Source organism: Chelonia mydas, chromosome 2 (genome assembly GCF_015237465.2).
Source record: "Chelonia mydas isolate rCheMyd1 chromosome 2, rCheMyd1.pri.v2, whole genome shotgun sequence".
NCBI lineage: Eukaryota > Metazoa > Chordata > Testudines > Cheloniidae > Chelonia > Chelonia mydas.
In genome coordinates this window covers 199,951,142-199,972,831 of record NC_057850.1, presented here as the reverse complement: position 1 = coordinate 199,972,831, position 21,690 = coordinate 199,951,142, and the positions used below count along the sequence as shown (strand labels likewise).

The 21,690-nt window shown below is 45.1% G+C and overlaps 1 protein-coding gene across 1 annotated transcript in view; it reads right to left on the bottom strand.

Moving 5' to 3' along the window:
• Positions 1 to 21,219, bottom strand: part of HIBADH (3-hydroxyisobutyrate dehydrogenase) — a 142,381-nt gene extending 121,162 nt beyond the window's left edge. The window contains exons 1-2 of the mRNA XM_007053647.4: positions 21,059 to 21,219; positions 1,006 to 1,166 (exon numbers count right to left, since the gene is read on the bottom strand). Of these exons, the coding sequence (XP_007053709.1) occupies positions 1,006 to 1,166; positions 21,059 to 21,140 (243 nt within the window). The 5' untranslated portion in view covers positions 21,141 to 21,219. The remainder of the gene's footprint in view (positions 1 to 1,005; positions 1,167 to 21,058) is intronic.
• Between the last annotated feature and the right edge of the window lie 471 nt (positions 21,220 to 21,690).

The window sequence follows — 21,690 nt, the reverse complement described above, 5'->3', positions numbered from 1 at the left end:
GCAGCTGATGCCAAGGATTCTATTACTAAGGCAACAATGAATTGTATGAATGGTGAGCCTTGACAAGTCCCATTGTATTCCTGATATCCTTTGTTCAATCAACTTTTCAGTCTTTTTTTGGTTGTGTGTTTGTATAGTGCCTAGCACTATAGGAGCCCCATTCATGGAATAGGGCACTATGTGCTAACACAAAACAAAATAATAAAAGCCAAGAAACAGGCTGTAAAGGTTACTGACCCACTTACAGCTTCAAATCATTATTCAAAACCAGATGGAATTAGATGTCCAATTACTAGTAGTTTTCTGCCCTGCAGAACACCTTGATTGTAACAGTAACATTTTCACTATTTAAGAATACAATCAGCTCTAACAATTAAAGATCTTAGTTAGAATGGTATTCCTTGCACCTACTCACACTTCCCTTACAACTGCTGAATATTTTCCCTCCCCACTGTTCATCATATCACATGCTGAGTAGCCACAATATTATTTTTGTTCTGGTTTCCACTTAACCTAGCAACATTTTTTGTCTTTAGCTCTTTTGTGCTCATTAGTCCTCCTACAAATAATGGGCAAGTGCCAAGAGCCCTGTAGCATCTAAACTTAAAAAAAAAAAAAAATCACAAACTCTTGCTCTGAAGCATGGATCATACAATCATACAAGATAATGGCTAGGATCCAGGGCCCATTAAAAAGCAATGAGAGGGTTGCCATTGACTGCAACAGGGTCAAGCTATCACAAGATGCACACGTGTGAGGTGGGGAGAGGGGGAAGAACAGCTAACTAGCTTTATAATTAGCAACACATATCCATCATTTACTTTCCTTCCCTCCTTTTTCTTTTTCTCCCACTACAACCCTCCCATCAAAATAAATAATCACATCAGTAATTTGTTGTTTTAAATTATGCTTAGTGATGTGTACCAGAGTCAGAATGTCTAAGAAGGAAAGTCATTTTAACAAATGCACAGTTAACATTAAAATAAAGAAAGTGGGTTACTATACCTGGGCTCCCGAGTCTTGAAATTCTTTGCCAGCTTCTGGGAATACATCATATGCAACAACAGGATATCCATGTTTTACCAGGTTTTTTGCCATTGGATTTCCCATGTTACCCAGCCCAATGAATCCAACTGGGGTTTTGGAGGCCATTGCCCTAGAACACACTGATTTCAATACAATAAATGAATATTTTGGAGAAATACACCTTAAAACATAAGAATAAAATCTAGTGAGCAATTTAATTGGCTTCTTTGAAACATGGGGGGGTTCGGGGGGGGGGGCAGGGAAGTAACTTCAAACCCAGTTATATTTAAGTTTCAAGTGGACAGATTTAAAACCTATTCATATAAAATGTAAACAGTGTCCCATTACTTTTTACCAATATAATCTCAGTCCGAGTCAAAGCAATTTTACATTTAATTTTAAAAACATTTCTCCATCTTAAATATTGGATTTTTTAAATTGAATATTAATGAATGATACCTAACCAATAACCCTGAAGACAGAAATCCCATTTAGCCACAGAACAGATAAGGTGGGTGAGGTAATATCTTTTACTGGATGAACTTCTGTTGGTGAGTGAGACAAGCTTTCATGCTACACAGATCTCTTCCTCAGGTCTGGGAAAGGTACTGAGGGTATGTCTACACTACAGAATAAGGTCGAATTTATAGAAGTCGGTTTTTTAGAAATCGGTTTTATATATTCGAGTGTGTGTGTCCCCACAGAAGTGCATTAAGTGTATTAATTCGGCGGAGTGCTTCCACAGTACCGAGGCTAGAGTCGACTTCCGGAGCGTTGCAATGTGGGTAGCTATCCCACAGTTCCCGCAGTCTCCGCTACCCATTGGAATTCTGGGTTGAGATCCCAATGCCTGATGGGGCTAAAACATCGTCGCGGATGGTTCTGGGTACATATCGTCAGTCCCCCCTTCCCTCCCTCCCTCCGTGAAAGCAAGGGCAGACAATCGTTTCGCGCCTTTTTTCCTGAGTTACCTGTGCGGACGCCATACCACCGCAAGCATGGAGACCGCTCAGGTAACCGTCACCGTATGTCTCCTGGGTGCTGGCAGACGCGGTACGGCATTGCTACACAGTAGCAGCAACCCATTGCCTTCTGGCAGCAGGCGGTGTAGTATGACTGGTAGCCGTCCTCGTCATGTCCGAGGTGCTCCTGGCCACGTCGGCTGGGAGCGCCTGGGCAGACATGGGCGCAGGGACTAAATTTGGAGTGACTTTACCAGGTCATTCTCTTTAGTCCTGCAGTCAGTCCTATTGAACCGTCTTATGGTGAGCAGGCAGGCAATACAGATTGCTAGCAGTCGTACTGTACCATCTTCTGCCGGGCAGGCAAGAGATGAGGATGGCTAGCAGTCGTATTGTACCATCTTCTGCCGGGCAGCCATGAGATGTGGATGGCATGCAGTCCTTCTGCACCGTCTGCTGCCAGCCAAAGATGTAAAAGATAGATGGAGTGGATCAAAACAAGAAACAGACCAGATTTGTTTTGTACTCATTTGCCTCCTCCCCTGTCTAGGGGACTCATTCCTCTAGGTCACACTGCAGTCACTCACAGAGAAGGTGCAGCGAAGTAAACCTAGCCATGTATCAATCAGAGGCCAGGCTAACCTCCTTGTTCCAATAAGAACAATAACTTAGGTGCACCATTTCTTATTGGAACCCTCCGTGAAGTCCTGCCTGAAATACTCCTTCATGTAAAGCCACCCCCTTTGTTGATTTTAGCTCCCTGAAGCCAACCCTGTAAGCCGTGTCGTCAGTCGCCCCTCCCTCCGTCAGAGCAACGGCAGACAATCGTTCCACGCCTTTTTTCTGTGCGGACGCCATACCAAGGCAAGCATGGAGGCCGCTCAGCTCACTTTGGCAATTAGGAGCACATTAAACACCACATGCATTATCCAGCAGTATATGCAGCACCGGAACCTGGCAAAGCGATACCGGGCGAGGAGGCGACGTCAGCGCGGTCACGTGAGTGATCAGGACATGGACACAGATTTCTCTGAAAGCATGGGCCCTGCCAATGCATGCATCATGGTGCTAATGGGGCAGGTTCATGCTGTGAAACACCGATTCTGGGCTCGGGAAACAAGCACAGACTGGTGGGACCCGCATAGTATTGCAGGTCTGGGACGATTCCCAGTGGCTGCGAAACTTTCGCATGCGTAAGGGCACTTTCATGGAACTTTGTGACTTGCTTTCCCCTGCCCTGAAGCGCATGAATACCAAGATAAGAGCAGCCCTCACAGTTGAGAAGCAAGTGGCGATAGCCCTGTGGAAGCTTGCAACGCCAGACAGCTACCAGTCAGTTGGGAATCAATTTGGAGTGGGCAAATCTACTGTTGGGGCTGCTGTGATGCAAGTAGCCCACGCAATCAAAGATCTGCTGATATCAAGGGTAGTGACCCTGGGAAATGTGCAGGTCATAGTGGATGGCTTTGCTGCAATGGGATTCCCTAACTGTGGTGGGGCCATAGACGGAACCCATATCCCTATCTTGGCACCGGAGCACCAAGCCGATGAGTACATAAACCGCAAGGGGTACTTTTCAATAGTGCTGCAAGCTCTGGTGGATCACAAGGGACGTTTCACCAACATCAACGTGGGATGGCCGGGAAAGGTACAGGACGCTCGCATCTTTAGGAACTCTGGTCTGTTTCAAAAGCTGCAAGAAGGGACTTTATTCCCAGACCAGAAAATAACTGTTGGGGATGTTGAAATGCCTATATGTATCCTTGGGGACCCAGCCTACCCCTTAATGCCATGGCTCATGAAGCCGTACACAGGCAGCCTGGACAGTAGTCAGGAGCTGTTCAACTACAGGCTGAGCAAGTGCAGAATGGTGGTAGAATGTGCATTTGGACGTTTAAAGGCGCGCTGGCGCAGTTTACTGACTCGCTTAGACCTCAGCGAAACCAATATTCCCACTGTTATTACTGCTTGCTGTGTGCTCCACAATATCTGTGAGAGTAAGGGGGAGACGTTTATGGCGGGGTGGGAGGTTGAGGCAAATCGCCTGGCTGATGGTTACGCGCAGCCAGACACCAGGGCAGTTAGAAGAGCACAGGAGGGCGCGGTACGCATCAGAGAGGCTTTGAAAACCAGTTTCATGACTGGCCAGGCTATGGTGTGAAAGTTCTCTTTGTTTCTCCTTGATGAAACCCCCCACCCCTTGGTTCACTTTACTTCCCTGTAAGCTAACCACCCTCTCCTCCTCCCTTCGATCACTGCTTGCAGAGGCAATAAAGTCATTGTTGCTTCACATTCATGCATTCTTTATTCATTCATCACACAAATAGGGGGATGACTATCAAGGTAGCCCAGGAAGGGTGGTGGAGGAGGGAAGGAAAATGCCACACAGCACTTCAAAAGTTTACAATTTTAAAATTTATTGAATGCCAGCCTTCTTTTTTTTTGGGCAATCCTCTGTGGCGGAGTGGCTGGTTGGCCGGTGGCCCCCCCACCGCGTTCTTGGGCGTCTGGGTGTGGAGGCTATGGAACTTGGGGAGGAGGGCGGTTGGTTACACAGGGGCTGTAGTGGCAGTCTGTGCTCCAGCTGCCTTTGCTGCAGCTCAACCATACACTGGAGCATACTGGTTTGGTCCTCCAGCAGCCTCAGCATTGAATCCTGTCTCCTCTCATCACGCTGCCGCCACATTCGAGCTTCAGCCCTCTCTTCAGCCCGCCACCTCTCCTCCCGGTCATTTTGTGCTTTCCTGCACTCTGACATTATTTGCCTCCACGCATTCGTCTGTGCTCTGTCAGTGTGGGAGGACAGCATGAGCTCGGAGAACATTTCATCTCGAGTGCGTTTTTTTTTTCTTTCTAATCTTCACTAGCCTCTGGGAAGGAGAAGATCCTGTGATCATTGAAACACATGCAGCTGGTGGAGAAAAAAAAAAAAAAAAAAGGGACAGCGGTATTTAAAAAGACACATTTTATAAAACACTGGCTACACTCTTTCAGGGTAAACCTTGCTGTTAACATTACATACATAGCACATGTGCTTTTGTTACAAGGTCGCATTTTGCCTCCCCCCACCGTGTGGCTACCCCCTCAACCCTCCCCCCTCCCCGTGGCTAACAGCGGGGAACATTTCTGTTCAGCCGCAGGCAAACAGCCCAGCAGGAATGGGCTCCTCTGAGTGTCCCCTGAAGAAAAGCACCCTATTTCAACCAGGTGACCATGGATTAGATCTCACTCTCCTGAGGATAACACAGAGAGATAAAGAACGGATGTTGTTTGAACGCCAGGAAACATACACTGCAATGCTTTGTTGTACAATGATTCAATGTACCTGGAGTGGTAAAGTGTCCTACCATGAAGGACGCAATAAGTCTGCCCTCCCCAGACACCTTTTGCAAAGGCTTTGGGAGTATATCCAGGAGAGCCGCGAATGCCAGGGCAAAGTAATCCTTTCACATGCTTGCTTTTAAACCATGTATAGTATTTTAAAAAGGTACACTCACCGGAGGTCCCTTCTCCGCCTGCTGGGTCCAGGAGGCAGCCTTGGGTGGGTTCGGGGGGTACTGGCTCCAGGTCCAGGGTGAGAAACAGTTCCTGGCTGTTGGGAAAACCGGTTTCTCCGCTTGCTTGCTGTGAGCTATCTTCTTCGTCCCCAAAACCTGCTTCCGTATTGCCTCCATCTCCATTGAAGGAGTCAAACAACATGGCTGGGGTAGTGGTGGCTGAACCCCCTAAAATGGCATGCAGCTCATCATAGAAGCGGCATGTTTGGGGCTCTGACCTGGAGCGGCCGTTCGCCTCTCTGGTTTTCTGGTAGGCTTGCCTCAGCTCCTTCAGTTTCACGCGGCACTGCTTCGGGTCCCTGTTATGGCCTCTGTCCTTCATGCCCTGGGAGATTTTGACAAAGGTTTTGGCATTTCGAAAACTGGAACGGAGTTCTGATAGCACGGATTCCTCTCCCCATACAGCGATCAGATCCCGTACCTCCCGTTCGGTCCATGCTGGAGCTCTTTTGCGATTCTGAGACTCCATCATGGTCACCTCTGCTGATGAGCTCTGCATGGTCACCTGCAGCTTGCCACGCTGGCCAAACAGGAAATGAGATTCAAAAGTTCGCGGTTCTTTTCCTGTCTACCTGGCCAGTGCATCTGAGTTGAGAGTGCTGTCCAGAGCGGTCAAAATGGCGCACTCTGGGATAGCTCCCGGAGGCCAATACTGTCGAATTGTGTCCACAGTACCCCAAATTCGAGCCGGCAAGGCCGATTTAAGCGCTAATCCACTTGTCAGGGGTGGAGTAAGGAAATCGATTTTAAGAGCCCTTTAAGTCGAAATAAAGGGCTTCATCATGTGGACGGGTGCGGAGACAGAGCAGAGGGGAGCTGGGGCAGGGAGCGGTTCCTCTCCCTACCCCGATATTACGCGGTCTCACCTATAACACAGTAAGATTTTTTGGCTTCCAAGGACCGCGTTATATTGGGGTAGAGGCGTATAAGGTCATAGAATGTATGCTAACTACTTAAGCTAAGGAACTGTTCAAGGTGACATGACCTGTTAACACCCCTGTAGTCATGGAAAAAAATGGGAAGTTAGTGGATTACAGATTGCTGTAATAAATCATAAATCCAATGTCTTTATTAAGACAATGGTACATAGCATCTAGCAAAGTTATGATTTTAAACTCCCAGGCTTGTCTCTTGAAAGTGTTGTGCAGATTTCCTTTGAAGATGGGGACTGATAGATCAGATAAAGGGTGATTACTTTTTGAAAAGTGTTCACCCACAGGTGATGTGGCATTTTGTCTTTTGTCATTTTCCTGTGTTAATTCATTTACGAGCATATTGATTGTCTGGTTTCTCCCACATAGTTGTTATTGGGGCATTTAGTGCACTCGATGAGGTACACCACACGTCATGATAGTAATATGCAAGACCAATGGATTTTGAAAGGTGTTTTGTTGGGGGTGTTGATCACGGCAGCAGTGTAGACATGTCTGCCGGTTTTGCAACTGTTGTTGTGGTAGGGCCTGGTGCTACTCAGAGTTGGCATGTCCTGGTCTGTGGGGAGCTTGCTTCTGATGATAGGTTGGGGGGTTGTTTGAAGACCAGAAGAAGGTTAAGGAAAGATTTATTTCGTGGAGTACCTGTCCCAGGCCTGAGGAAGAGCTCTGTGTAGCTCAAAAGCTTGTCTCTCTCACCAATAGAAGTTGGTCCAATAAAAGATATTGCCTCACCCACCTTGTCTTTCTAATATCCCGGGACCGACATGGCTACAACACCACTGCATACAACAAAGGGGAAAGGTGTCTGGTGGCTGAAATAAAGGCTGCTTCTCGGAGACACAGAGGGCTCTCACAGAGGGACTAAGGACAAAGGGGGAGAGCTGGAGCCAGAAATGGATTCCAGCTTGGCTGGCTGACTGCACTGGCTTGGCCAGGATGGACTATATAACCTTTGCCTCTCTTTGCTAACCTAAGGACTTTCAGATTCTGTAGGCCAGGTGACTAATATATTACCTTGTTTTGAAAACCCTACCTACTGTAGCTGCAAATACTCACTGAGAGCATTGCGCCGTGAATGGGTACAGTACAAGCCTCCTGCAGGTGTGTAGCTTGGCTGAATTCACAGCAGGAAGGTCCAGTCTTGGAGGCCACGGGCCTGCCCCTTCAGAACTGTGTGAACCACTAGGGCTCGGCACACTAAAGAGGTCACGCCCATGAGACTGGTTATGGGCTAGGGCATAGACCTGACTCTGTGGATCTGTGAAAACAACCAATTCATTTCACATAGGTTGCCAAACCACTATCAGATGGTGACTGGTCACTACCGTCTGTGGCCAAATGTAAACCACTGAAAGAGAGTCTCCATGACACATTGTCAGTCCCTTGAACAATGGCATAAAGATTATTTATAAAATGCTACAGTCTTCACTGCAGGAGCAACTTTCAAAGAAGTACAAAAAAATAAGACAAAAATATAACATGATGTACAACGTACTAATACAGTGTGCTATGGCAGTTTATGGATACATGGAAAATAATATAGTTTTCAGCCATTTTTAGCACAAGCTACTGTGTATGAGTATATAATGTCAGGCAATGCATAATTCCCATAAATACCAATGTATAATAATTCCTTTCTAATCATTCTAAACTAAAATAATCCTAGCTCAATGCTAGGGCAGATGCCAGTTTTTAGGTCTTACTACCAGTTACAAAAAAGACAATTTTTCCTTGAAAGGAAGAGAAAAATCACATTCAGATTAAACATTAAAACAAGTGAAGACCAAACAGACTATGAGGAAAATAAATTAAACTATCCAAATTCAAAAGAAAAATTGCATATCCTATGCTTAGCCTTTCAGATGTCACATTGCTTAAAGCAGAATCTTTCTTAGTTCAGAAAACACTTCATTATTTTAAAGGTTTTTTCTGACTTTAAAGTGCCTTCTTAGCTAAGAACAGTCAGGCTCTCATTTACACCACTATTTTGTTAGTGTCATATTTAATAAGTCAGGTGTATCAAGAGGGCTCCTGTTAAGCCCTGGTTTCCACAAACGCCAACAACAATGATCTGGCTGGATAAATATGGCCAGTTTTTGTTTTTGTTTTTTAAAAAGACTACACTGTAATTTATAAACATGTTCTAATATCTATATGTCCAAGTATGCAAAGAGCAAATCACTATAAAACATGCCAAACATAATAAACAACTGAACAAAGAGGCAACATACACCCCTGACCATACTCTTCTTGAAATCTAGTCCTCTCTTGGCTTCTGTGATTCTGACCTCTCCTGGTTCTCCTCCTGTCTTTCTAATTGCTCCTCTCATACACCCCCCCCCCCCCCGCAACTTTCTGTGGGGATTTCACAGGGCTCTATCCTTAGTCACCATCTCTTTTCCCTCTATATGTTATCTCTGGGTAATCTCATCCACAAACACAAATTCAAGTACAGTCTCTATGCTGATGACTAAGGCTAAGATTTTGTCATGGATGTTTTTAGTAAAAGACACAGACAGGTCACAGGCAAAAAAGAAAATTCACAGAAGCCGTGATCTGTCCATGACTTTTATTAAAAATATCCGTGACAAAGTGGAGATCTGTGGGTCCGCACACAGACCTGAAGCAGGGCAGTGCACAGGGGCTAGGAGCTGCCTTCAGCAGCTGGGGACTGTGCAGTACCCCTGCCGCCAGCAGCTCTGGGGGCCCACAGCGGCCAGGAGCTTGGGGGTTCTCCCAGCCACAGCCAGGAGCTGCAGGGGGTTTCCTACTGCTTGCAGAGGCCAGGAGCTCGGGGGTTTCCCCACCGCCCATGGCATCTGGGAGCTCGGGGGTTCCCCTTCTGTTTGCAGCAGCTGGGAGCTGGGAGGTACCCCACCACCCACAGCGGCCAGGAGCTGCAGGGGCCGCCAGAGGCAGTGCGGGTACCCCACAGCTCCCTGCCCACATGGGCAGTGGGGGGATCCTACAACTCCCAACCACCACAGGCTGAATGCATGGAGGTCGCTGGAAGTCACGGATTCTGTGATTTCTATGACCTCCGTGACTAAATTGTAGCCTTACTGATTACTCACAGATCTACCTCTCTCCTCCAGAACTGCCTCCTTCTCTCTAAACTACAATCTCAGCCTGACATCTCCTCATGGATGTCTTGCCATCAGCTCAAGCTCAATACAGCTAAAACAAACCTTGTCCTCCTGAACCCACTAGATTATTTCTCAATCACTGTAGGCAACACCAACCTGCCTGTCACTCAGGCCTGTAACCTGGAAGTTATCTTTGACTCTGACATCTTTCTGGGTCCTTTATCCAGGCTTTATCTAAACCTTGCTGATTCTTTCTGCATAACAGATCTAAGATATGGCCTATCCCATCAATCCACATAGCTAGTGCTCTCATCCAGGCATCATCTCAGTTACAACAGCACCCTTCTCTCTGGCCTTGACAAATGCAGTCTTGCCCCACTCATATCCATTCAGAATGCTGCTGCAAAGATCGTTTTCCTAGCCCATCATTTTGAACATGTTACTCCTCTCTTTGCATCCTTCCACTGGCACCCCTTTCTCCATTGCATCAAACATTAAGGTATTTATCTTCACTTCCAAGGCCCTTCACAACCTATCCCCACTATAGCTACCATCTCATTCACTATCAAGAAGTCTACTTCTGCCTCCATCGCCCATTTGTTAAATTTTCAAACAACCACCTTTGAGTGCTTTCTCCTATGCTGCTCCATGCACTAGGGAGGAGCTCTTCATAAACATTTGTAAAATTACTTCATTATTTTCCTTCAAAAACCTCATTAAAACTCTCCTTTGCTGTGATGCCTAAAAAAAACCCCAAGAAAAAAAACCAACCTAAAACTTGACAATGGTTAATCTGCTGGTGTGCTATCATATTGACTGATACTGTCTCATTATTTACTAATACTCTACTATTTGTCTACATCCATTTATTGTCTCTTGTCCTATATTTAGATTGTAGGCTCTTAGGGGCAGGGACCATTTTTGTTCTGTGTCTGTACAGCCCCTAGCACAATGGGGTCCTGGTTCCTGACTAGGGCTTCTAGGTTCTATGGTGATATAAATAAAAATAAACAAAAAGAGACAGTCTGATTATACTAATTGGAACACATTTCAATGCATGGAAAACTGGATATTTTCAAAGTTATAAAGTAAGTTACATCATAGTTTTTATTTCTTATATAATTTTGGGTTACTATACCAGTAGTTAAACCAATATTGAATTAGCCACATTAAGAATAATACAACTTCACTTACAACTTTGAAAATATCCAATTTCCCCTGTATTTCAATCCAGGAAAACCTATTAAAATAAACTGCCAAAGTTGCTTAGTAGAGGCTGTTTTCAACTAAAGGTATTTAGAACTTTGATTTACTTTAAAAGTGGTCTCTTGAGACCCAGAGGATTGCTGATTTGAAGTGGTTTGGAGGGAAGCATCATTGTAGCAAGATCCACTTCCCATATCCATATCCTAGTCAGAAGAGGCACAATAAATATGTCAGATTTAAAATATTCAAATCATCCAACTTTAGAGATAGGCTGATAATTGATTTTTCTGTTCCCTGGCAGTTCTGAAAAACTGGGGAAAAAAATTTGGTTTGAGTTGAACTGAAGCCAAAAAAACTGAAAAATTTCAGCAAAATGTTTTTCAATCAATTTCAGGTCAAATGAATCCTTCTGAATTCTTTGGCTGGTGGCAGCAGACTTCTTATAACCATCATCCCAGGGGTTAGAGCACTCACCTGAAAGGTCCAGGTTCATTTCCTCCCTCTGCTGGGTGTAGAGCCAGGATTTGAACTTGGGTCCACCATATTGGAGAAGAGAGACCTAACCACTGAGCTCTGGGATATTCTGGAGCAGATCTCTCTCAACCTTCCCCGTTAAAAACCGTTCTAGTTTTTAATAAATAAATAGCGAGCAGGGACTTGAACTTGGTGAGTGCCATGACAACCATGCTATAGAACCACACACTCTCTCTTTGTCCCTATTACTATATAAATGACAATTAATAGTTACTGAGAAATAGTCTGCACTAGAAGTGCTACATCGGCGCAGCTATGCCACTGTAGTGCATCTGGTGAAGACCCTCCATGCTGATGTAAGAGAGCTCTCCCGTCACCATAACTACTACACCTCCGCGAGAGGCGGAAGCTATGTTGTCAAGAGAACATCTCCCGCCGACATAGCTCTGGTGTGGACAGTGCTTCGGTCGCTGTAATTTGTGTGGCTCAGGGTGGTGGCTTTTTCACTCCAGAGCAACGTACATTATATTGACATAAGCGGTAGTGTAGATCTGCCCTGAGCTAGACAGAGAGAGAAAGGATCTATACCCTGGTGGTTAGGATACTCACCTAGTACATGGGAGACTCAAATTCAAGTTCCTGCTCTAATAACCAGATAGTCATAGAAAATGGAACAGCTTCAATAGGAGAAATTGAGGAAGACCTGTCCCCAGAATATCCCATAGCTTAGTGCCTAGGGCACTCTCCTGTAATGTAGGAAACTCAAGTTCAAATCCCTTCTCTACATCAGGCAAAGGGAGGAACTGAAAGGCCTCCCACAGCCCAGAGGAGTGCTCTAATCACTGAGCTAAGGTTTTAAGGGAGGCCACTTCCTCCTCCTCCGAGTCCTCAATAAAAAAAGTTTGGCCCTAAACTATTTGACAAGTTTGTTAATAATTTTGAGTTGATCGAACTGCACATTTTGGCAAATAAACTATTTGTACAAATTTTTTACCCAGCTCCTAACCAAGTTAAATTACCCTTCACTTATCAGGAACAGAACCACAAACATTGGTTAAGCATATGGGTCTGAAATTCACTGCTGGCATAAGCATAGGTACAACTCTTAATTCTGGTGGAATTGTGCATACATACAGCAGAAGTTAACTTGGCTTGGTTACAATGTCTTCAGGCTCAATAGCTGAAATACTTGACAACAGAGCAATTGCATGAGGAAACTCTTGGCTAGGCCTTCCCTTCATTTTACTCAAAAACAAAAACTCTGATCCTGCAATCAAATCTGTGCAGGCAGACCCTTTCTCCTATTTACTTGGAGGACCTACCTGTACTGATCCAGTTGCAGGATCACGGCCTTAGAATGGAAGGATTTCAAGACTATTGAGCTGTAGCTCACAAAAGCTTATGCTCAAATAAATTGGTTAGTCTCTAAGGTGCCACTAGTACTCCTTTTCTTTTTATAAATTTAAAAGTTTCTCTTTTAAAATGAGTTTACTACTACTAAAATACTCTCTGATTTCACAGTTTTGTTGAAGAATTCTATAAAACTGAGTGAATCTCTGAATGCCTGTTTCTTGATTAACATTAACAGGCAATCAATGGGTAAGATACTTCCAGTGTAGATGCCCCCTTGCCTTAATTTCCTAATGAGGTAAGTATTATTTTACAGACACTGAGCTGTTGTGAGGATTCATAAACAATGTTTGTACGTTAAAGATAAAAATGTAACTACTAAATATTTTTTTCCAAACATGCATGTAATGTTACAATTCACATTTGACCCTGTGATTAAAGTACTATATTGGGTTTGTTCTCTTTTCATCCCACTTATCATTAGGCTAATAGAGCTAATCTGCAGTAGAACACTAAAAGTTAGTGGTGCTTCAGTCAACTGTACGGCATCAACAGAAGCACCAACGAATTGAGTAGGTCCACGTTACCAACCCTGAATTGATATAAGGTTTGTTTGTGTCCACAACAGGGCTGCTTAACACAGATTCAGTGGGGATGGGGAGAGGGCTGTTATCTTTGATAAAAAGAACAGCACTCCCTCAGTTAGCAAAACTTCTTAGTTTGCTAGCAAAGCCTCTCCACTATCCCACTATACCTGCTTCAGCAACCAGCAGTCCCACCCAAGAAGTGCCTCCCAGAAAGGGTTTCCCCCATCATGACCCCACATATTTTAATCTCAATCTCTCCCCCCCCCCCAATCCATTCATCCATCTGGAAATTACCAGATGAAACTGCACATCTTGGCCATCTGATACCCTCATACAGACATGTCCACAACCAAAATACTCTCCCTACATGTTTCTCTCTTAGCTAAATTTATGCCTCCAGTACAAATGTACAAAGTCAGCAATCCAGCTGTTGTTTGCCAGCTGCAAGCAGCAGTTCAAACAAGCCACTAGGGAACTCACAGCAAGTGTGCTAAGGAGCTTCACTGGGTGAGGCAGCTGACAGATCTGAGAACTGTCACAGCTGACTGAACCAGTCATGACACTATGGACATTACAATCAACTGATCTCTCTAAAACCAGGCAAACCCTTAGACTAATCAGAATTAACAAGGGAGGATGACAAAACTAATATGTGCGTAGAAAGACAGGGAAGAAGAGAAGAGAACATACGAATGACTGGCACTGCCTTTAATAGGCAACTGTAAATTCCATTTAAGGCACCCAATCCTGCAAACACTTCTCACAGTCAATGGGACTTTATGATAATCACATATAAGTGTTTGCAGCAGAATCAACTTAAACACCTAGGATATGTCTACACTGCGCTATAAGACTGTGCTTAGGCTTGGGTTCAAGGCTAACCCCCCTTGTATCCACACTGCTATTGCACCAACCCAGGGCTCAGACCCAAGGTCCAAGCCCTACGGCTTTGCAGCATAGGCGCAGCCCCACTTGACTCACGTCCTGGGAGTCTGCCAGATGTATTCCACAGTTTCATGGGCCAACTTCCTTAGTCCTCTCGATCCCAACAATCTGTAATGGACTGTTGAAAATGGAAGCCACCCCCACTCCTTGGAGTATGGCAGTTGCTCCCATCAGCATTTACCCATTCTCTTCTGATCTCCGAGCTGCAAGCTGATTGGCAAGCCTCCTGGCAATGGAGGTTGAGCAGAGCAAGTCTTTTGCAAAGCATGCTGCTTTATGGTTATGGGAGCACAGCCAAATTTTGGTGAATCTCTGGTGCAAGGCCAGATAAACTGGTCAGCACAGGCACCAGGAATGACCAGGCATACCAGCAGATAGTTAAAAAGCTGGCAGCTCTGCAGATTTTCAGGATAGGTGACCAGTTTAGGGAGTGTATTAAGATGCTGAAGAGCAAGTACTGGAAGACCAGGGACAAGAACCACACCTTTGGCAACTCTCCAACAACATGCCCATTTGATGAGGAGTTTCACTCGGTGCTGGACACGGAGTGCCTGGGTCCTGGGCACCGAACCAACTGTGCTTCATGATGACTGGGATGATGCCCAGCTGGCCCCTGAATCTAGCATGGGGACTGTGGGAGCCAGAAGCAGGTTCTGAATGAGGTGCATGAAGTGACTATTTACGAAATCAGTCCCTAGCAGACTGTGGAGCAGGATCAACGGCAAATTCTAGGTCCCTATTAGGAAGAGCCATTTGATTCCCCCACCTCCGAGGAACAGACTGCTGCTGAGCCTGCGGCAAACCTGGTAGAGACAGAAGCCACCCCAGATGCCAGTAAGTGTAGGACTTCAATTTACAGTTAATTACAATAATAAGAGGGATTTCTGCTCTAAGAAGCAATGCAAAAATTACAATAAGCCCCAGCTACCAGCGTGTTCACTACTGGCAGATTGTATCACAGCATCTTGGCATTTCCCCTTCCCTGCCATCCTACCATATGGAATTCAAAATGGTGACTGGGAATTTCAAACATTTATAAAGAGGCATAAAGGGCATTTTCATTGTAAAGTAACCAGTGCTTGCCACAGTCATTCATGTTCTCCTTTCAATAGTAAGGGCTTGAAATTTGCCACTCTGTAATCGTTTCTCCTCTGTCTATGGAGCCCCACCTGGAAACAGTGCACTCAGTGTGTGTGTGTTTGGGAAACAGTCTTCTATTTCCAAATCTAGCCCATTTCAGTTAGAGATATTCCATGATGTTTTCAGGTCACAAAATCATTTCTCCCAAGTCTGAGTGAGGTATCCATTTTTACCCAGAACTTGTACTAAGTGCAGAGAGGAGGAACGCTGTAGAGTTCTGCGTGTTTGCATGCAGCAACAGGGTAAACCATGTGTGAGCTAATATAGCATCCTGTTAATTCCCTCAGAAACTCTGACCCAGTCCTGGTTGCTCAGAGCTGCAAACGTTTCCTTAAGCAGGAACTCCATACAGTCAAATAGAGGGAAGGGTGTATTTGACAGGTCCTCCTTTAAGCCCACTCCACTCACAGATGTGCTGTTTGATCACTATACGTTTGAATACACTGCAGGTTTCTCACCAGCAGCTTGGAATAACATCTCCCTTTGCCCCACAAGAACTGTTATGTCCTCCAAAATGTGAAAGGCCTGAAATGATAGAGAAAGCCTTTTGCAGCAAGGGCACTATCTGCACCCCCTGCAGAAAAAAGGTTGTAATTTTAACTTTACTATTGTCTCTAAAGTTAACAAGGCTGTGTCCAGAGAAAGTACATGGACTGAAGCATTCCTTCACAATATATGATGGTTCAGTTGAGAAATGTAACATTTTATGTCCATGAGATTCCACAAAAATTGATTCTGTGCTCCTCCACTGACCTATTTTAGACAATAACCCTCTACTTCTTGCCCTATTTCAGGGCCTCTCAACCTCTATTGCCTGCTGTTCATCGGGAACTCAATCCTGGCCCAACATACCTGGTGACAAGCAGGCGGAGAGGCTGAGACTTGCAATCCGCGTGAAGGACAAGGTTTCAGAGATTGAGCAGACGCTTGCAAAGCAGTTCCTGTGACAGGAACAGCGGCTAAGGGGGAGGACCGAGCTCAACAGAGAGAACTGTTTCATCAACTTATGTTCATCATGGCTGCAAGAGCACTGGCTCCTGCTGCCTCCCTACACGATGGCCTGATTCCCCTGCATTGTACCTCAGGCATGCAGTAGCTTGGATAACTCTATGTCAGGGTGGCCCAAGCATTCACGCCTCATGAGCAGCTGGCTATGCAGCTTTCCTTCTTCAACCCCTCTTCTGTGGATACCTGCAACTCCCTGTCCCAGTGCCAAGCGAGTAGAAAACAGGAAAAGAAGGGGGGAAAAGAATGCAGGGCCAGGAAGCATATAGCAGTCGTCTATTTACCAAGGTACAGCAATTCACATTTCAATAAATTCTATACATAAACCCATGCTGCCCCCAATTCATTAATCATGTCATTCATAATTGCATTGGATGGCAATCAACCCATACACCTTCCAAAGCACTAGACACCCTGCCCCAACATTTAATTAGCCACTTTCCGCCCCCAAAAGCACATTCGTACAGGTACTATTCCCTTTCGTCCATTGGGCCATGTAAGTCCATAATATGAGAACACAACGTATCCCTGACTTCTGCTGCCTGGGTACAACCAGCTCCCACACTGGTAACTGCACTTGCTGGCTGAGGGTACCGATCCAGCAGCCCCTCACTGTCATAGGTCCATTCAGGGGGAAATGGTTCACCTCTAGCTTCACAAAGGTTGCGAGGAGCACAGCAAACTACTGTAATGCAGACAGCATTGATGACACTGGTATCCAAATGGGTCTGTAGACATCTCCAGTGTGATTTTAATTTGCCAAAAGCACATTCAACAGCTATTCTACATGTGCTGAGAGTGTAACTAAACCCATCTTTTACCAGGGTAGTCGTTTGAGCATTGGCCTGCTGAACTCACAACCCTGAGTTTAATCCTTGAGGAGGCCATTTAGGGATCTGGGGCAAAAATTGGGGATTGGTCCTGCTTTGAGAAGGGGGTTGGACTAGATGACCTCCTGAGGTCCCTTCCAACCCTGATATTCTATTAAACAAATCAGGGTATGCTTTCATAAGCCAAGGCAAAAGTGGGTATGCAGGGTTCTCCAGAACAACAATGGGGACAGGAACTCTGTTTATGTAAATATCATTTGGTGACAATAGTGTCACAGTCTGTCCATGAATGTAGACTCCTAAGCAGCAAAAAACTGGCATTATGAACTTTTCCAGTACAGCCCACGTTGATATTCCTAAGCCTCTGTGGTCCAGGAGGACCTGCATAACAATGTACTAATACCCTTTACAGTTTATGTATTCCTTGAGGAGGACAAACCGTTGGCACAAGTCCTATCAATGGTCCCGGCACAGTAGGAAACCCCATTCTCTTAAAGCCAGCAGTTCCTCCGGAATATCTTTAATGCCCGTCACCTCAGATACCTCTGCCACCATTTTATCCACAGCTTACTATTTGTCAATGAACCTGTAGCAGTCCAGGGCAGCCAGCTTCCAGACAGTTATAGCAACCCACTTCTGGACTGGCAAAGCTGACCTCAGTTGTCTCTCTTAATATTGAACGGCAGGAGCAAGCCGCTCCAAAGCTCCAGAAATGTAGCTTTCTTCATGCGAAAGTTCTGGACCCACTGCTGGTCATCCTAGAGCTGCATGATGATGTGTTCCCACCAGTCTGTGATTGTGGCCCTGCACCAGAAGCACTGGTCTATGTAGAGAGCATCAGTGACTATGCCAGTTGTACTGAGCAGCATCTGTCAGTGTAAGTCTACCATGCCATGCCAAGGTATTCTTCCTTCTCTTCTGCCTCCATCTCCTCCTCCATCAGGAAATCTAACAGGTACTTTTGGTGGAGCAAAAAACATCACCGAAACGTCCACCAGTGCCTCACAGATGCTATGCCAGTTTCCTGACACAGGAGTGAAAACACAAGGAAGAGAAGTTCTTCAAAAAGGTGTATCCTCCATGCTGCTGGCTCCAGTAGCTGGGAGCACACAGACCAAAATGACTGCACAGCAGGCTGCGTTGGCAGACTGTTCAAACTTCCTGTAACATGCAGGGTGGGCAGTAAAGTTTTCCCCACAGTGCATCACAGTGGTAGTGTAGAGCAGCCACATTTCAGGAGGGTGCAACAGACTCTGGGATATGGTTGGTTTGATTTAGATCTGCGTGCTGCAGTGTGGACGCCAGACCCCAGGTTCAACACAGGTTAGAAAAGTCTTAATACAGGGTTAAAAAACAGTGAACATAAGAACGGCCATACTGGGTCAGACCAAAGATCCATCCAGACGAATATCCTGTCTACCGACAGTGGCTAATGCCAGGTGCCCCAGAAGGAGTGAACCTAACAGGTAATGATCTAGTGATCTCTCTCCTGCCATCCATCTCCATCCTCTGACAAACAGAGGGTAGGGACACCATTCCTTACCCATCCTGGCTCACAGCCATTAATGGACTTAACCTCCATGAATTTATCCAGTTCTCTTTTAAACCCTGTTATAGTTCTAGCCTTTACAACCTCCTCAGGCAAGGTGTTCCACAGGTTGACTGTGCGCTGTGTGAAGAAGAACTTCCTCTTATTTGTTTTAAACCTGCTGCCCATTAATTTCATTTGGTGGCCCCTAGTTCTTATATTATGGGAACAAGTAAATAACTTTTCCTTATTCACTTTCTCCACACCACTCATGAGTTTATATACCTCTATCATATGCCCCTTTAGTCGCCTCTTTTCCAAGCTGAAAAGTCCAAGCCTCTTTAATCTCTCCTCATATGGGACCCATTCCAAACCCCTAATAATTTAGGTGCCTTTCTCTAAAGCTTTTCTAATGCCAGTATATCTTTTTTGAGATGAGGGGACTACATTCAAGCTCAGGGTTCCCTAACATAGGCCAGCTGTCTCAAATCCCACTAACCCTGAGCTTACATTGCAGTGTAGACATGCCCTTAGAGTAAAATCCTGGCTCCAGTTAAATCAGTGGAAGTTTTGCCATTGACTTCAATAGAGCCAGAATTTCATCTCAGACTGCAGTCATTGCTCTCTCAGGTCTCTATGCAAAAATAAAGCATATATATTTGCCAAACTTAAAACCTGAAGTAATGGTTTATTCCCCCCCCTCCCCCTCAAAGATTATATATTTCAAAGAAATAACTAAAGTTACTTTGTGGTACTTCAGGAGAACTGAATTCTGAATCTCCTCTCTCTTGCATGTGATGACAACATTCAAGCTGTCATGTTTAAGCCAGTGAACAAAATCATAATGCTACTTCAAAGCTTTTACAGAAACGTCTTTATGAATAGGATAGACAGCACGTATGAAACATAGTGACAATTACTACTGATAATATTGTGGCAAAAGACACCCGATAGACCTATTCTCCGTACCATTTGTGTATTTCATTTAACTTCACTAACATGTGACCAAGTGTATCCATTATTCCGTATTCCACCTGAACAAATAAAAACTTTTTAAAAAGTCAGACTCAGAACTGTGAAAAGCTTTAATGGATTGTGTTAGTGGGAGAGCTATTAAAGTAAAACAATACCACTAAAAGTTCATTTTAAAATAAAATTAAGAGTCAGACATTTATAAGTTTGTCAGATCAATGAAAACAAAAGGCACTAGAAGCTTTAAAAAAAATCACTTTTAAAATAATAGAGTAGTTTCAGGTGCACTCTTTGCTGAATCCCCTGTCAAATTTTGTGATCTTAAAGTCACGTTCCCCCTTTTTAAAAAATATACACATACATTTCTCTTCGGTTACTATGTGAGAGACCCCCAATAAACACAGGGGAAACTGACTGAGCTACACAAGGGAAACAGTAAAATTGACTATAAATGAAGTGCTGTCAAATGCACAAAATAAACATATTAAAAAGACTGTAGAAAAAGATTCTACAATTTATTTCACTTATAGTAATCTTAGGTGTTACTTGTAGCAACAGTAGGTAGAACAATTTCAAACAAAAGTACGATCTTTAAATCACCAGTGTACCTTTAAAAGGAAAGATAGAAGACAAGGAAAAGGTTATAACTTGGGCCCTAATCCTGCATATACACTTGCTTAACTTTGCATTCAACTGGACTACCTGCGTGTGTAAAGTGAAGCAAATGTATGCACTACCAGGGTCTTGAATATAAAAAAAAGTGCTGCTGAATTCAGCTTTGGCTCAAAAATAATGAAATATAATCATTATTATAAGAAAAGCAGAGTATGAGTACAGATTACAGGTACGTGCTTTTTAAGTCACAAGCGTCACATAAACTTCTGTGGGCTGTTTTAAACTCTATGTATGCTATTTTAAATAAACATGTTAAAATATTTATTATACTAAGCGACTCATAAGATTAAGTATTGATATGAGCCTCATATAATTTTACAACCTGTCTGGCTTTAATAGAGTGCACAATACTTGTAAAAGGTGCAAAACACAAGTGATAATCCTCTCGTGCTATGAGGCACATTTATCAGGGGTTTCAAAACCCAATGCATGTTTCACCTAAGGAATTAGAAGCTTGTCAGGAGTGGGGAGTCCTTCAAGTGCACTCAAATCCGGAGTGCAGCTCTTGTGTGCCAGCAATTACCACCCACCCCACCTCCACTGTTTTCACGTGATAAGAAGTTCTGGAGCGACGCTGTCACTGGAGTGACTCACATGGCAATTTAGCTAGGGGGGGTAGGAAGCAGCAGCAGCAGCAGAAGAAGCAGAAGCTTTTCTCTGGCTGGTTCAACAAGGAGGCCTGGCCTTTTAACACAACTAGGTAACAGTTTGCAACCCCAGCTCGCGCTGCTAAAATGTCACCAAAAAACCCAAGGCAAAGAGGGAGAGGCGGCTCCTTACCCATTGCAATGCTGGCAGCGTGCACCTTCCTGTGCTTGTATAACAGCCTGGCGGAGCCTCTGAGCATCAAAACTGCGGCCATGCCGCTTCCCCCAGCTCCGCTCCGCGTGACCTCCACTTAAACACCACTCCCGCCTCCCCTCTCTGCCTGTGACCGTGAACGGGGAGGAGAGAGAGGAGACGAGTGACAGCCAGGGTAGCCAACCACCGCCTGGCCGTGGCAGCCGCACACCAATGAGAGGGGACATCCTTCTGCGGTGACCTGCCGCGTTCGCCTCCAGCCCCATGATAGACAGCGGAGCCGCCTGCCTCCCCTCGCCGCTCAGAAACCGAAGGAGAAGGGTTGGGCTGTTCTGCTGGGCGGCGCCCGCTCGTGGGCAATTGCTGCGGGAGTAGCACCAGGGGACAAGGCGTGGATTCCTCCACCCACCTCCTGCAGGCTGCTCCCTCTGTGCCGCCTTCACTTACCCTTAATGTATCCCCTCCTATTCCCATAAGGCATCTTCCCACCCCGGCATCCCCGCCAGCTTCTGCTTCCCTGCTCTACCTTCTGCACTTATGGCTTTAACTAGAGAGGGGCAAGCAGAGCGGCCGCCTCGCTCCAGCGGGTGGTTAGCCAGCTAGTCGCCACT